This window comes from Galeopterus variegatus, unplaced genomic scaffold (assembly GCF_000696425.1).
Source record: "Galeopterus variegatus unplaced genomic scaffold, G_variegatus-3.0.2 Scaffold7682, whole genome shotgun sequence".
Classification (NCBI taxonomy): Eukaryota; Metazoa; Chordata; class Mammalia; order Dermoptera; family Cynocephalidae; genus Galeopterus; species Galeopterus variegatus.
In genome coordinates, this window is record NW_007733793.1 from 8,168 (window position 1) to 24,339 (window position 16,172).

Below are 16,172 nucleotides of genomic sequence, written 5' to 3' on the forward strand. Positions count from 1 at the left end.
CTATATTTCAACTATATTTTCTCACTGTAATATTAGGCCCACATTTATCTTACAGCAGTTTCATAAGTCTCTCCAAGGAAATAGACAGGAAACAAGATTGAGACTGAGGATAAGATTTAAGCCAGCCTCCCACTTGGAAGCATAAATGATGCTATTGCACCTCTGGGCCTGGTGACTACTGCTACTTTGTAAAATAGAGCGATGGTACTCTCCTGCTTCTACAATGGCAGGATATATGCACAAAGAACACCTAATGCAGTGGCTAGAATAGAAATGAACTAAGTGTCTAATTAAACAGATATAGGACTAGCAAAATATTTACATATATCTTTTTCAGATTTCAGAAACTAGCAACTAAAATAACAAAAGTCTTCTTTTCAGCATAAAGCTATTGATGATCTATTATGTCAAAAATGCTCACTAAGCAAACATCTCAAACTTTGTTATAAATAATTAATCAGTATACTGCATGTTTCAATGTACAAAAGGCTCTAGATGTATTTAATCCCTCAAACATAGACTAGTGTAACAAAGACCATTTTTCTTTAGGTAAATATTCTTGGTTTAAAATAGAAAATACAGAATTTATTTAATTTGACTTTTTCACTTTTTAATCAATTGTTCTATTCCTTTTTGTTTTTTTTTTGTTTTTTTTTTCCTTTTTAGGACCACCTCAGAAAATAGTGTCACCTAAACAAGAACATGAAGATAGGAAACAGGACAAAGTCACAGATAAAGGAAGTGAAAGTGGGACTTCCTGTAATGAGCTCTCCACTTCCAGTTGTGACAGCCACTCAGAGGCGAGCACACCCCAGGACAACCCACCCAATGCCCAGCAGGCCACCGCTCACCAACCTAACACCTTAACATTGGATCGTCCTTCCAAAAAAGCGCCTGTGCAATGGATGCCCCCACCAGACAAACGCAGAAACAGTGAACTCTTTCAGACACTCATCAGCAAGTCCCGGGAGACAAACCTTTCCAAAAAGAAAGTCTGTGAGAAGCTAAGTGTGGAAGAAGAAATGAAAAAGTGTATTCAGGATTTTAAAAAAATCCATATTCCAGATTATTTTCCGGAGCGCAAACGCCAGTGGCAATCTGAACTGCTGCAGAAGTACGGGTTATAGTAATTCTCACGTTCCTGGAGTATTTCAGTGACATTCGATGTTTACTACAGTGTCACCACCTGACTGATGTCCTCACAATAGTCAGTGTGATTCTTGCTGCTCTTCCTTTTTGTGAATGGTGGATGTTGGATAGTATTTTCTTTCATTCTTCTGTTGTTATTGTTTTCAGAAACTTGACAAAAAAGGAAAAAAATGAAGCTTAATAAATGTGGAATCAAAATGGTGTATCTGATTGAAGCCATTTTGTAAGAATGAAGGCAAAATGTGCATGATCAAGAAGCTTAAAATCTTGATTTTGGAAAAAAATGAAGCTTAATAAATGTGGAACCAAAATGGTGTATCTGATTCAAGCCATTTTGTAAGAATGAAGGCAAAATGTGCATGATCAAGAAGCTTAAAATCTTGATTTTTGAACTGTGGTCAACTGGACATGTTTGTCATTTTGTAACTCACCAAAAACAAATCATCATATTACACCAACTAAAATGAAAATATGAATGAAGCAACATCAAGAAAAATTTTGGATGGTTGTTTTATGACCTAAATCCAAAACTGTTTAAATGTTAATGCAATAAAAAAGTATTATTTTTGCATGATCACAATGTTACAAATAAATCACAAGAAATAGGGAAGATCTGTTTGTTGCTTGGAAAGAAAATAATTACAAAAAATAAAGCAAAAAAATAAAGTTTCAGGCAAAGCCTATAATATAAGCTGTCTAGGAGACTGAATTTACTTTGTTCCGGACCTGTGATTTTTTTGTGTATGTGTATGGTGTTTCTGTATGTTAAGATGGTGTAAATATGCCTTATACTGTTGTGTTATAACATTGACATTCATCTATTAATGCTACTCATGATTATTTCTGTGAAATGAGTCTTTTACATGAGGCTGTGAAAATTGATATAATGATGCTCTGAAAGATCCTATTATCTTGTTAATCAAAATAATTGAGGGAAACGGTAAAGAGCTTTATGTATTTATTAAAAAAGGAAAATGTATCTGAACTTTTTGACTTCTACTGACTCTTCTTTAAAAATATTAAATTATTATATTGTCTTCAATTTTCCTTTAAGACTCGAAGCCACAGAAGGATCTGCTTAAACATAATGTTGACAAATTTAAACATAATTTAAAATGGAGATAGAGTCAGATACAGATAGCCTTGGTATTGATAAATAATAAACCCTTAGCACACAGAGAAGAAGACCTCATCTGAGAATGCACTAAAATTTTATTTTAGCTGACAACCAGATGGAAAGCCTCTCAGAAAACAATTGGGAAGTTACCTCTTAAAAATCAAGAGACTGAAATGTCAATACCAAGCTAAAAGGTCAGTCTTTACAAAAAGTGATTTCCTCCTGGTTGTATATNATGTTGGATAGTATTTTCTTTCATTCTTCTGTTGTTATTGTTTTCAGAAACTTGACAAAAAAAGGAAAAAAATGAAGCTTAATAAATGTGGAATCAAAATGGTGTATCTGATTGAAGCCATTTTGTAAGAATGAAGGCAAAATGTGCATGATCAAGAAGCTTAAAATCTTGATTTTTGAACTGTGGTCAACTGGACATGTTTGTCATTTTGTAACTCACCAAAAACAAATCATCATATTACACCAACTAAAATGAAAATATGAATGAAGCAACATCAAGAAAAATTTTGGATGGTTGTTTTATGACCTAAATCCAAAACTGTTTAAATGTTAATGCAATAAAAAAGTATTATTTTTGCATGATCACAATGTTACAAATAAATCACAAGAAATAGGGAAGATCTGTTTGTTGCTTGGAAAGAAAATAATTACAAAAAATAAAGCAAAAAAATAAAGTTTCAGGCAAAGCCTATAATATAAGCTGTCTAGGAGACTGAATTTACTTTGTTCCGGACCTGTGATTTTTTTGTGTATGTGTATGGTGTTTCTGTATGTTAAGATGGTGTAAATATGCCTTATACTGTTGTGTTATAACATTGACATTCATCTATTAATGCTACTCATGATTATTTCTGTGAAATGAGTCTTTTACATGAGGCTGTGAAAATTGATATAATGATGCTCTGAAAGATCCTATTATCTTGTTAATCAAAATAATTGAGGGAAACGGTAAAGAGCTTTATGTATTTATTAAAAAAGGAAAATGTATCTGAACTTTTTGACTTCTACTGACTCTTCTTTAAAAATATTAAATTATTATATTGTCTTCAATTTTCCTTTAAGACTCGAAGCCACAGAAGGATCTGCTTAAACATAATGTTGACAAATTTAAACATAATTTAAAATGGAGATAGAGTCAGATACAGATAGCCTTGGTATTGATAAATAATAAACCCTTAGCACACAGAGAAGAAGACCTCATCTGAGAATGCACTAAAATTTTATTTTAGCTGACAACCAGATGGAAAGCCTCTCAGAAAACAATTGGGAAGTTACCTCTTAAAAATCAAGAGACTGAAATGTCAATACCAAGCTAAAAGGTCAGTCTTTACAAAAAGTGATTTCCTCCTGGTTGTATATGTGGAAGCAAGCTTTCTTGTTGTAAGCCGCACAATTTTGCCTTACCATCTCCACAGAAAGAAAAACACAGTATTATAAAATTTTGCTAAAGAATAGGCTGAGAGAAAGTAAAAATATCTCCAAGAATTATAGAAGTCAACCTCCTCTGTGGTTAGTCAAAATGAAAGTTGAACAGCACTTGTGGAATCATTTCTTTCAGCATAATATAGAGAGATAAGCATAATTAACTCAAAATTTAAAAAATATATTTGTAGATTTCTCAGCGTACCATTACATAAAATATCATCTACAGTGGGATGTTAAAGAAAATTCCAATATGAAATTTACCTTGAATTATCTATCAGGCTTTAGGAACAGAGCTACTCTGAAGATCTGAATTTCATTTTGAGAGGGTTAACAGTTCAACATGGCTTAATGCAGCTACAGTCCTATATATATATATATATATATATATATATTTGTAGATTTCTCAGCGTACCATTACATAAAATATCATCTACAGTGGGATGTTAAAGAAAATTCCAATATGAGATTTACCTTGAATTATCTATGAGGCTTTAGGAAAAGAGCTACTCTGAAGATCTGAATTTCATTTTGAGAGGGTTAACAGTTCAACATGGCTTAATGCAGCTACAGTCCACTGGGGAGTGGATAGAAGTTGGGGGTTTGGTTACCACAGTTCAAATCCTACCTGTACCACTTACTGTCTGTGTGATCTTAGGGGTAGTGAGAGTAATAAAGGTATAATAATATCATAGAGAAGATTTGAATGATGTAATTAAAGTAAAACTTCACTATCATTCCTGGAGCTGGAAAGAAAAAGAAGGTAGTGGCCTTACTTTAGTGAGAGTAATAAAGGTATAATAATATCATAGAGAAGATTTGAATGATGTATTTAAAGTAAAACTTCACTATCATTCCTGGAGCTGGAAAGAAAAAGAAGGTAGTGGCCTTACTGGAGTGCAGGAACCAGCACTATCAAATGGGGAATTTGGAATAGAAAAGGACAAGCTGTCCAGTAAGAGTTATAGCCTCTAAAGAGTTACAGTCGTTTCAAAAGATGCCTCCCAAAGCAAAGAGAGAAAGAGAAAGTCACCCTAGCTTCCCACTTCTTCCCACATTCTAATATCCCACAAATACGTTCCATTTCCCAAATATAAGGGGAAACCAGTTGGCAAAGGAGCCTAGAAAATGTAATTTATACAAGTAATCCCCTTGTGATACAAATTCCAGCAGCAAAGAGCAAGGAATGGATATGAAAAATCCCTTGCCTCTGCTCTAGTTTTTCCCAACACAAAAGTTCAAATAGAATTTCAATGGAAAAAATTTGGTAACTGGGGACTATTTCATATATTTATCTCTATACTCTAAGAGAAGAGATGCCAATGAGATGCCTATAGTCCTTCTTACTAAATTAGAATAAAGGCTCTGAACCATGGGATGGAGGGGAACCTATTTCAATAGTAGTCTGTTGAGCACTTGTCATACATCAAACATTTGGCTCAAAGGTCAAGAACACAGAACTAACTGGGTGACTGATAAAGAAAACAAAAATTTGTTGCTTCCAGTTTCAGAGTCTAGGAAGTCCAAAGTCCAGTGAACACACCTGGTGAAGGCTTCCTTGGGTGGTGACTTCAGTGATGACAGTGTATGACATTGTGAAAATGGCAGAGCAGAGAGAGACTAACCTCTTCATTCACTCTCCTTTTAAAGCCCTCTGAACCACATCCCTGACCCCCATTATTAATCCATTCACTACTACATGGTCCTACAATTAATCACCTCTTCAAGGTCCCACCTTTCAATTACATAATAGGATTTCCCATCCTCAACAGTTATAGTGGGAATTAAGTTTGAGGGGAACATTTAACCCAAGGCACCAGCTATTTCCCTTGACAGTCAGCTTATGATCTAATTCCCCCAAACCATTATGCTTTTTCCCAGAGGCTGTAACCTATAAGCCTCAGTTGGGATTACAAAAGGACTAAGAAAGGCAGCTAGGATGGGGGCTCCCCCATGAAGGAAAAGGTGACACTAACATTTAAAGGTGAGTTTGGCTAAAATTGATATATAAAACTCCCTTTCCAAAGAATAAGAAGATAAAAATTCTGATAGTCACCAAAAGTCAAAAGACTGAAAGCAGGCCCTGAAGTTGAGTATTTATTCTCCCTCACATGGTTTACCTTTTGTTATAGTAGACACTCAACTTGTGACCTGCTGTGTTATTGTTGCAAGCTCAGGTGGAAGCATACTAAGATGTGAAAAGGAAATAAAAGTCAATTGTGAGATTTTTTATTCTGAAAAAATGGATTAGATATACTTTTTCTTATTCTTCCTACTAAGTACAATTCAAAAGCATAGATACTATATTAGGAGAAAAAAAAAAAAAAGCAGAAGACTCGTAAAGGCTGAGAGAAGAAGGGAAGAAGGAAGGCTGGCTAGAAATATTGGGACCCAAGAAACAACATGGTGGTGAGTTCCCCAGGTTTTCTTTTTGCCTCAAATACCCCACTCTTGGAGCCAAAGAAAATGGCTCTAAAGATGCTAGACAAAAGGCCCAACAAAAGCCTGCTCTTTCTAGCCAAAGGACCAGAAAAGGGGTAGCAGACAGAAAACTTTTAGATAATAACTGCTCTGCTGTGTCAGGTTTGGGGAAGGTAGACACAATTGTATTGGTCATTTTAGGGCTCTTTACTATTCTAGAATAAAATCCAAATACTTCAGCACCACCTCGTAGGCCCTCAATAAAGTGGCTCCATATGAATTTACCTCTGTTTGGCAACAAACCGCTCCAAAACTTAGTAGCTTAAAAAAAACAACCATTTATCTGCTTGCAATTCTGTGGATTGGCAATTTGGGCGGAGATCAGTTGGACTGTTCTTGTATTCATCTCACCTTGCCTTACTCACCTGGACAATCCTGGTAATTTGGCAGGTGCTGATAATCTGTAATGGCCTTACCCTATGCTTGGCATTGACAAGCTTCAGTCATGCATGGTACCTCAGTTCTCGACATATCTTCTCCAGTAGTCTAGCTCAGACTTACTCACATTGCAACAGTGTTTAGAAGAGTGTTCAAGGTTCTGGAGGCAGAGTGCTAAAGTCATACATCATCATATCCATCTATCTGGGATGGTCAAAGCAAGCCATCCCGAATTTAAAGAGTAAGGAAATATGCTATGCTCATTCATGTGAAGAGCAGCAAAGAATTTATGACCATTTGCAATCTATCATAGTTCCAACCCACCCTTTCCAGATTCAATTCTAGAAGCAAATTCTTTCCACACCAATTACTAGTGGTTTGCTATGACTTGACCCACACCCTAAAAACATCACCAACTCCCACCCCTCAAAAAACCCAAATACCTATGAACTTCATCCACCTTTTGAAATCTTACTCATACTACAAGTTTTAATCCAAGTGACACCTACTCTTCAAAGCCTTCCTTAACCCCTCAGGAGAGAATTGCTAATTATTTTATTCTCATTTGTGTCAGATTACTTTAAAAACATTCTTGCTGTATCTATCATTTCTGTTTCATAATGTATAAAGGTAATAAAGTACATTCATTTTTTCCATTAGATTGAAAGATGTTTTATATAGGTTAAAATCTTACTAACTTTTCTTTGAAAGGGAGAAACAATGAGTAGACAGTTTTTGGCACACAGTAGGTACAGTATAATGATTTTGGCAAATTAATAAACATCCTTTTCAATGCAAGAATCTCATCAATGGTCCTTGCTAGATACTCTTCCTGCCTCACTAGGCTTGCTGAAAGCCATTCTACAATGTTTTCAGGCTAAATCCCACTCACTGAGCCTACATTGTAAATCCCTCACAGAGAGATTACTCAAATGAGTATTTTAAAAATATTCCACAATTTGTTTCAATTTGAATAAATGCGATTTTGGAATTTCCTGCTCAAGATGCAGTTAGTAGGCCTGGAAATTATTTCTTCTCCCTGACAAATGTTTACCTTTTGTTTGTTATACAGCACACTTAACTTGTGATCTGGCATATTAGTGTTTTTTAGAATAGATTATTTAAGCAAATTTTTCCAAAGAAGAGTTATGGTCATTTCAAAGAGGATGCAGTTTAGAAGAGTTTCCTATAAAACCCTTAAACATCAAATCTATTTTCTTCAAATGTATTCTCTCTGTTCATTCCATAGTTCTAAAAACACTCACTTTGAAGCAAAACATATGGAGGTTAAAAGAATCATAAAACTGCAGGGTTGAAAGAATCTTAAAAAATCATGTGTATTTTCTATGTAAATGAATTCAAAGTAATCTATGCCTATTTCTAGAGTGCCTAGTATGGGCAAGGTGCTCTACTGGATATATAAAAGATATAGCAATAATAAAAATGCCTGAGAGCTTACAGACTTAATTTCAACCATAAGATGTGTACACAATGACTATGATACAGTGTAGGCTGTGGGGTTCGCTATAATAAAAGCTCAAATATTGCTACATGGCTGTAGAGGAAAAGACAGCTTTATGGTGGAACTGGAATGTGAGCTGGGACTTGAAGGAAAGAGGGTCTGGATTTGTAGATATAAGGATGTTGATAAGGAGACAACACAAGGAAAGAGAAAGTCTGTAAGTTTAAATATGTAAGAAAATTGCAGCTGAAAATATTCCAGAAAATTTACACAGAAATATTATTGAATATATTTTTGAATACATGGTTTTCATGAATATATCATTTTATGTTGAATATATTAATGTAGACTATTTTAATAATAATCTTTATATTCAAGATTGTATTCTTATGAGTAAATCTTTTTTATACCCCCTCAGTCTCTTTTTCTCCGGTCTCCAGGTGCAGCAGCAGGGAGCTAAGGCAAATTAAGTTTTCTTTAAAATGCTTTAGAAGAAGACTAAATGGAAGCTGATCAGTTGAAACTAGTGAAAAGAAACAAGTGAATTAGAACCTAGAACAACAAAGTATTTCACGGGGCGGGGGGAGTATTTCAATGCTGACATTGTCTTCTGACATTATTTTGAATTGTCAGTGCATGGTGGTAATAAAAAACAAATTAATTTATAGTCAGTTTTATAGGCATTTTAAAATTATCTACAATTATTGCTTGTACTTGGAGCAGATTGCCCATCACCTGTGCTTGATACACACTGCAGTTCAATGCAGAAGACAGACTAGGAAAGACAATTACGGTAGAATTTGAAAAGGGCTAAGCCAGAAGCACATAAAAGCACTGACTTGACAGCAACTGCAAGTTCATACCTTCAACATTTTCCACTTCAGCTATAGTAGTAATGACTACACTGCTCTCTGCTTTCAGTCTTTTTCCTTCCAGTTCATTCTTCATGTTGCTAGAAATGTGCTCTACCTACAACACAAATTTTTCATCTTATTTTCTTGCTTAAAACTCTTCATTTCACTATCAGGGAAAAAAACTTACAAAAGACTATGTATAACTAACAAATCCCTCCATTCTCTGCCCCCTCTCTTTCTCCTGCCTTATCACTATGTACCCACATATACACACACAGAACACACACGTACACTCACACACACACACACATTTGTATCCTTTTTTACAGCTATTTCTAAGTACTTGCAATCCTCAAGTAGAATTTGCTGCACTTTTCTTTGTGACTACCAATATAATATTTATTATGACAGTGACAAAATTCGTTAACATGTATTCATGGTCTTCCTCCACCTTCCCCTATCTAAAGGTGAAGATTTGCCAGCACAGTTCTTGCCTATTTGATGATACAAAATAAAAAGAAATTGAGAACGTAAGGAGCACGTACACACCTCTTCCTACCACATTTTTTCTCTTTTCCCTTTCTCTGTCTTGTCTAGGCAGAATAAGCAATAGAAATAGAATTTATCTATTTTGCAAACCTTAATGAAATAATGGATCTAAGCAAAAGCCATCCACGACAGCTACAATTATTACATGAAGGAATAATGGGAAACCTTATAATGAGTGGATCAGGCTGATAGTATCTGATCAAACTGCCGAATCTTAATGTCATGCACAGGTTGACAACCAGATATTAGTGCCTCCTGGTGTGAAGCAATATGAAGCTCACGGTACCACCTCTGATGAATTCTTGAATCTTACAGTCCTCTAGATCTAACTGCCAGTAACATTTTAAATGACAACAAAATGATACAGTCAGTAATTTCCAGAAGGATGAAAATTCTACATGACAAATTACTTTATTTCTTCTGCAACAAAATGGCCAGAGAAAAACAAAGAGGGAAGAGGAACTATATTCAAAAAACGTATCCTATACATGCTATGTGAGGAGCTTATTTGGTTCCCAGTTTCAACCAAACTAACTGTAAAATTGTCACCATGATTAACATCAACATCATCATCAAGGAGTTTATCCATTTTACATGTTTAATGATAATAAGCAATTATTATTTTTTTAACAATGATATTGTGGATATGTTGGAAAAAAAGTCCATATGTTTTAGAGATACTCTGAAGTCTTAAAGGATAAAAAAATAAGATGTCCAAGTTTATCTTTAAAATAACACATGGGGGAGTAGCAATGTGTTCAAAGCAAGTCTAGCCAAGTTGAAAATTATCGAAGCAGTGATTGATACTCATGGTTTCTTTCTACTTTTACATATGTTTAAAGAAATTCATAATAAAAAAGTAAACTTTTTAAAAAAGCTTTTTGAGAAGTGGAAGAATGTTGACCAAAGAAATACCACAGGCATTTAGGGCAAAATTGAAAAAGTTGAGAATACTTTTGAGGTTAATAAACAAGAATTTATAGTGATATCAACTAATGCCGTGTGTGACTTTCTGAAGCAGTGCTAGATTCCTGGGTTGCAGGGTAAGGGTTGGGATGGGAGCACAGAGAATGGATACAGAAATAATTATCTATATGCTAGTTTTTAATCCATTAGAGAAATGTGATGAAATACAGAGAGGCCAGAGAGAGAGGAATATTGGTGAAAGTGTAAGTTAAGTGATAGCCCTTGCAAACTCAACCGTATTTTAATAAATAAAGTGAATAAAGAAGGTAATATTTTGGGGGTTAGGGAAGGGAGTAGATGCTGGCCTGAAAATCTCATGAAATCAAAGCATAATCTCAGAGAAAGAAGTTGGACATGGAATATAGAAGGAACAGAAATTATGGCCAGAGAAAGGGATTCTTTTAATTAGTGATTTTAATAGTTTGGATTTTCAAGGGAATCCAGAAGGGCCCAAATCATTTGTCTACTTATTTCGGCATTCTTGGCTAAAGATTTGATTTATTATAATTCTGACCTTATTTCATGATAGATTACACTAATTGTTCCCTAACAGTTCTTCCTATATCCTCTCAAGCAAATAATTCATATTACGCAAGATTACTTTTCATAAAACAGTGCTGTCATAGCATACTCCCTCACTGAAGATTCTCAGGTGGCTGCCTGTATACTTCCAGGTTATATCCAAATTTTCAGTTTGTCATTTCAGTCCTCTCTCAACTGGCTATTCCCTGTCCATTTCACCTTCCCTGTCACTCATTCCCATCAGCCTCAGTTCCAATCAGACACATCCTCTTCCCATTCCTTCTTTTCTGTTTTTTTATTCTCCATATTCAGAATTTCCTTTCCCCCTCATGTTTTTCATACCAAATCAATAATCTCCTCAAAACTCAAATAAACACAGCATAACAAACACTGCCTGGATTCAAATTCTAGCTTGACCACATAGTAGCTAAGTGTAATGTCTATCCTAAGAATTATTATGAGGGTTTAAAACATTAATGCGTTTAAAACTATGTTTAGCGTTGCTGAAAAATTTTTTCAACTGCTTACACAAAGACCTCCTTGCCATGATGATACTTCCTTATTTAATTTCCTTTAGTAGAGATATATTATTGCTACACCTCAAAATATTTCCATATGGTGCCCTAGATTTGTGCTATAATTACATGAAAAAAGAGTTATGACCTCTATTGTTTTTGTTTTCATTAGCTTAAGTACTATTATGCTATTATTACTTAGTAAAAGTTTATCATTAATTGAATACCAAACATCTAAATTAAAGAACAAATAAATATATTAATGAGTGAATTAATGAATGAAAGATTAAACAATGTAGCATTAATTTGTAAAATGAAATTTCAGGAAAAATGAATTATCTCAAATTCCCAACTTGTTCTACTGGCTTCTGGGTGGGAGGGCTTATATAGGCTGTAAGGAAGGCTGAGCCCTAATCAGAGAGGATTTCAGTGCTGGTGTGGAAGATATGGCTGGCTGATGCAATAAGGTGGAAGGTGCACCCATGTGGAAGCAGAGAAGTTTCTATTTCTCGGAAACCACAACGTTTCTCGTGAGGGAAAGCCATTTTGTGCTAAGTGTGTGTAAAATGGCACCAGTCATGTCCAAGATCCATCACCTTTCTGCTTCAGAAAACCAAAGCATATGTATTTTTTCTCATTATCGTTGTTCCTTGTTTGTAAGAAAAGTTAATTTGCTATGCAAACTTTCAAAAAATATACAGTATTAGAGAGGTTTTGAAAACATAGCTAAGCTTCAAAGAACACTTCTATGTCAGGGAAATCTTAAAAAGTAAACTCTAACCCAAATCTGTGTTGACATTTTAGATGCTGCGCATGTAAATATTTGCTCTAACAATCTAAGATTCTGATCTATCCATATGAATGTATTAAAAACTGCATTATCACAATGTAAATAGACTTTGAAATTCTGCTAAAGATTTAAGGGGCGAGGGAGATCCTAGTATTGTAAGACCAGTGAATCTTACATGTTGGGAAGGCTCATATCACAAAGACCAGGAGATAGAGATCGATGCAATCAAGCAAGAGGATTTTATTCCAGCATGCTGGGGTTGCCCAGTCTCTAGGACAAAAGCGGCCCCGAGCTCTTAACACAAGCACTTTTTATACAGTTTGGTAGGCAGACTTTGGCAACAGGATAAGTTGTACACAGCTTATTGGTCATCTGAGGTGACTTTTAATTTCATTGGTGGCCTTCAGTGGGGTAGTACACAGATGAGGGAGTGGGGAATTGACCAATGGCCCACCCCTTTTGCGGTTAAGCCCTTCCTGGAACTGGGTGAATTTTGGGCTCTTTGGAAAGTCCCTTCTCCCTGGCAACGGAAAGTCCTAATCATCTGGTATTGGAAAATCCCAAGCACCTGGTAACACAAAGTCCCAAGTACCTGGTATTGTTTACCAAAAAGGTTGGGGTTATCTTTACTTCTACATTATCCCAAAGGTCATATTTTCCCTAACTATTGTTTAATATTATGACATCTTATTAATTACAATTTTAAATGTATATAAAAATTGACATCGATTTTTTGTCTTCTCTAATGAACAAATGTCATCGGTGTTTCTGTTATTGAGATATTCACCCTTTTAAAGTATATAATTAGGTGGTGGTTAGTAGATGCACAAAGTTACATAACCCTCATTAGTATCTAAATCCACAGCATTTCTATCAGCCTATGAAGAAAGCCCATACCCTTAGAAGTCATTTCCTAACCCCCTTTCTCACTGACCAGCCCCTGGCAGCCACGAATCCACTTTGGTTTCTATGGATTTGCCTACTCTGGACTTTCCAGTAGTTATAATCACGCAGTATATGATTTTTTTGTGTATGCCTTCCTTTATTTAGCATAATCTTTCCAAGGTTTATCTGTGTTGTATCATGAATCATATATCACTCCATTATATGGGTCTATGACATTTTTTAATCCATTCATCAGTTGATGAACTTTTGGATTTTTCCCTCTCTTTGGCTATCATGAATAATGCTGCTATAAACACTTTGCACCAATTTTTGAGCAAACATGTTGTCAGCTCTCGTGGGTATATACCTGGAGTGGAATTGCTGGGTCATATGATAACTCTATGTTTAATTTTTGAGAAAATGCCAAATTGTTTTTCTAAGTGGCTGTAATACTTTACATTTCCAGGAAAAATATATGAGGGCTCCCCCCAATTTTTTTTTTCCTTTTCTTTCTTTAAATTTTTATTATAGCCATCCTAGTGGGTGTGAAGTGTATTTCATGAAGATTTCGATTTGCATTTCCCTAATAACTAATGGTGTTGACTATCTTTTTATGAGCTTTGCCATTTGTATGTCATCTTTGGAGAAATGCGTATTCAAGTCCTTTGCCTATTTTTGAATTGCAGAGTTTGTATTTTTGTTATAAATTATAAGGATTCTTTTATATGTTTTGGATATCAGATATCAGTATCCATACAGATATATGATTTTCAAATGTTTTCTTAAATCTTTGAACCAATAGTTCTTTCAGACATTAGAAAGGGGCTTTGGTGTACATGTTAGAGCATGCCTTGACATTCAGGCAGATGATTATTACTCTGTTTAGCTTTCACGTACTGCTTACTCAGAGGCTGAAGGTCAGCCAGTGGTGAGAGCTTACAGCCTTTCCAGGTCTTCCCTGGGCATCTACAGAGGCTTACATACGCATGTGGCCTTCTAGATTCCTGGAAACATTTTGGAGCTTTTCAAAGTCTTCTTTGAATATCTCATTTCAGTTTTACCTTTTAATTGTTTTGGTCAGTTTACTGTTGTGAGAAAGGCCCTCACTCATCCAATGCCAGAGGACAGATAGGGAGACACGAGGTACAGTGAAGCAAGACTTTAATTATGGCCTTACAAGGTTTGGGTGTCTGAAGGGCAGACGCTTGGAAAAGGGCTGTAGCAAGCAATTTATTTCCTAGTACACAAGTCCCTCCCCTGCGCTTCCTCATTGGCTGAGTACTATGGGGTGCACAATCTTCCCAAAGGCTAAAATTTATTACCCCATTGCAATGCAAGGAATTCCTTTGGGGGCTCAGGACAAGCCCACAAAAAGGCATGCCTAAGCCCTGTGAAGGGAGAAACACAAGAGAATGAAGGAAACAATGGGGGCTAGTAACTAATCACCATCTCAGTAAAACATACTCAGATAAGTCGTTTCTGAAAATGAGTCACTTAGATTATTTTCTTACACTGTTTGCCTCAACTGTTATCACTGTCTCAGGTAGCTATGATGATAAAAAATTGTCACTGATTATTTCCAAAAACACCCTCAGGAAAAGACTATTCACACTGTAGGAGGTCTTGAAACAGAGGAAGTCTAGTTCTGTGAACCAAACCCACTCCATTTTCCCTGCAGATGACACTTTGTTACTTTTCCACTCTTCAGTCATGAGACCTGCAGGGCAAACGATTACCCCATGGGCTGCCCTAATAAAATGGACTGAGATAAGAGAGGAAACAGATATTTACTGAGTTGCAAAACCCCTCCCCAAGGCTTGTTTATCATAACTGTAAAAGTTACAGATTAACCTTAAGACCCCTTTAGGAATTCCCACCTGAGCACAAAGCATCAAGGTGACTACTACAGTGACCCTCCTGGGGTGACAATGATGAACACCACTGCCATCCTGGACCTGCTGAGCATACACCCATCATGCAACCAGGAAGAGCAGAATGGACCACCTCCAGTGATGCTGGCCTGTACCCCTTAACTCCTTTCCTTACTAAAGACTGTGAACAACTCACCTCTGGGGGCTGACTTTACTGTCACCACCCCACTTATGCATAAGTCTATCTGCTCTTTTAATAAAGCATTGCTTGCTTTACTGCTGGGTACATTGTTCATTTCTATGGCTTTGGAATCCAAGAGCCTAATTTAATCACTGGCGAAAATTGGAAAGCTTTGGGTACCAGAGAAGCTCTAGCTAGCTGCAAGAGGCAAGTGGCTATTGGGACTATTTTGCTCCCACATCTCCACTGCTAGTAAGTCTATCCTGGAGTCCTTGCCCCAACCTCTGGCAAGGCAAGACTATGCTTTATTCTCTTTTACTCTCCTTTTTTCCCTTTTTTTTCCTCTTTAAATTGACTGCCGGACAACTACAGCTTAAACTCCTCTCAGCCTGTGAGAAGCTGCTCCCTCTGGCTGTCAATGGCTTGCGCTGATGGGTAACGAGCAGAGGTGGGAAAGCCAGTTCTACATGGTGCAGATCTTGCTTGAGCAGGTTTCCCCTGACAAGGGATTCATTCCCACTCTGCGCAGTGACTACAAGTCTGGAAGCCGCTAAAATTCTCTTTACCTTTCTCTGATTTTCTGAGCCCTCTTCTGCTGTTTGGTTGGACCGTATCCACTACTATGTAGGTGCACCCTGGAGGGCTCCCTGGCTAGTCTTTGCTTCTGATTTTCTGAGCCCTCTTCTGCTGTTCTGTATAGGTGCACCCTGGAGGGTTCCTGGCTGTGCTTTGTTTCTCTGATTTAAGTCTAGTTGGTACTTTCCTTCTTTGCGCTCATAACAGGAGAACTGCTTTTATCTATTACTGTCAGTGGAATAGGTCGACCCTGCCAATTGGGGCTAGGATAAACTGGACCCCACTGTTTCTCTTTTCTTTTTATTTGTTTGCTTGGTTAGACATTTAGTTGAGTACTGGTAATCTGAATAAACCTTTCAATCCTTGCACCAGCTTTTGGACTTTCAGGTCATTTGTTTAATGCGAGAGGGCAAGCCAAGCCTGGCCTGTCGGTAACTCT

At 36.4% G+C, this 16,172-nt stretch overlaps 1 protein-coding gene across 1 annotated transcript; it reads left to right on the forward strand.

Moving 5' to 3' along the window:
* Positions 1-662: 662 nt before the first annotated feature.
* On the forward strand, positions 663-1,409 carry LOC103607746 (BTB/POZ domain-containing protein KCTD8; the record flags this gene model as incomplete). Its single annotated transcript, XM_008592214.1, has 1 exon — positions 663-1,409. A coding segment is annotated over one exon (465 nt), but the record flags the coding sequence as incomplete, so codon positions are not given.
* Between the last annotated feature and the right edge of the window lie 14,763 nt (positions 1,410-16,172).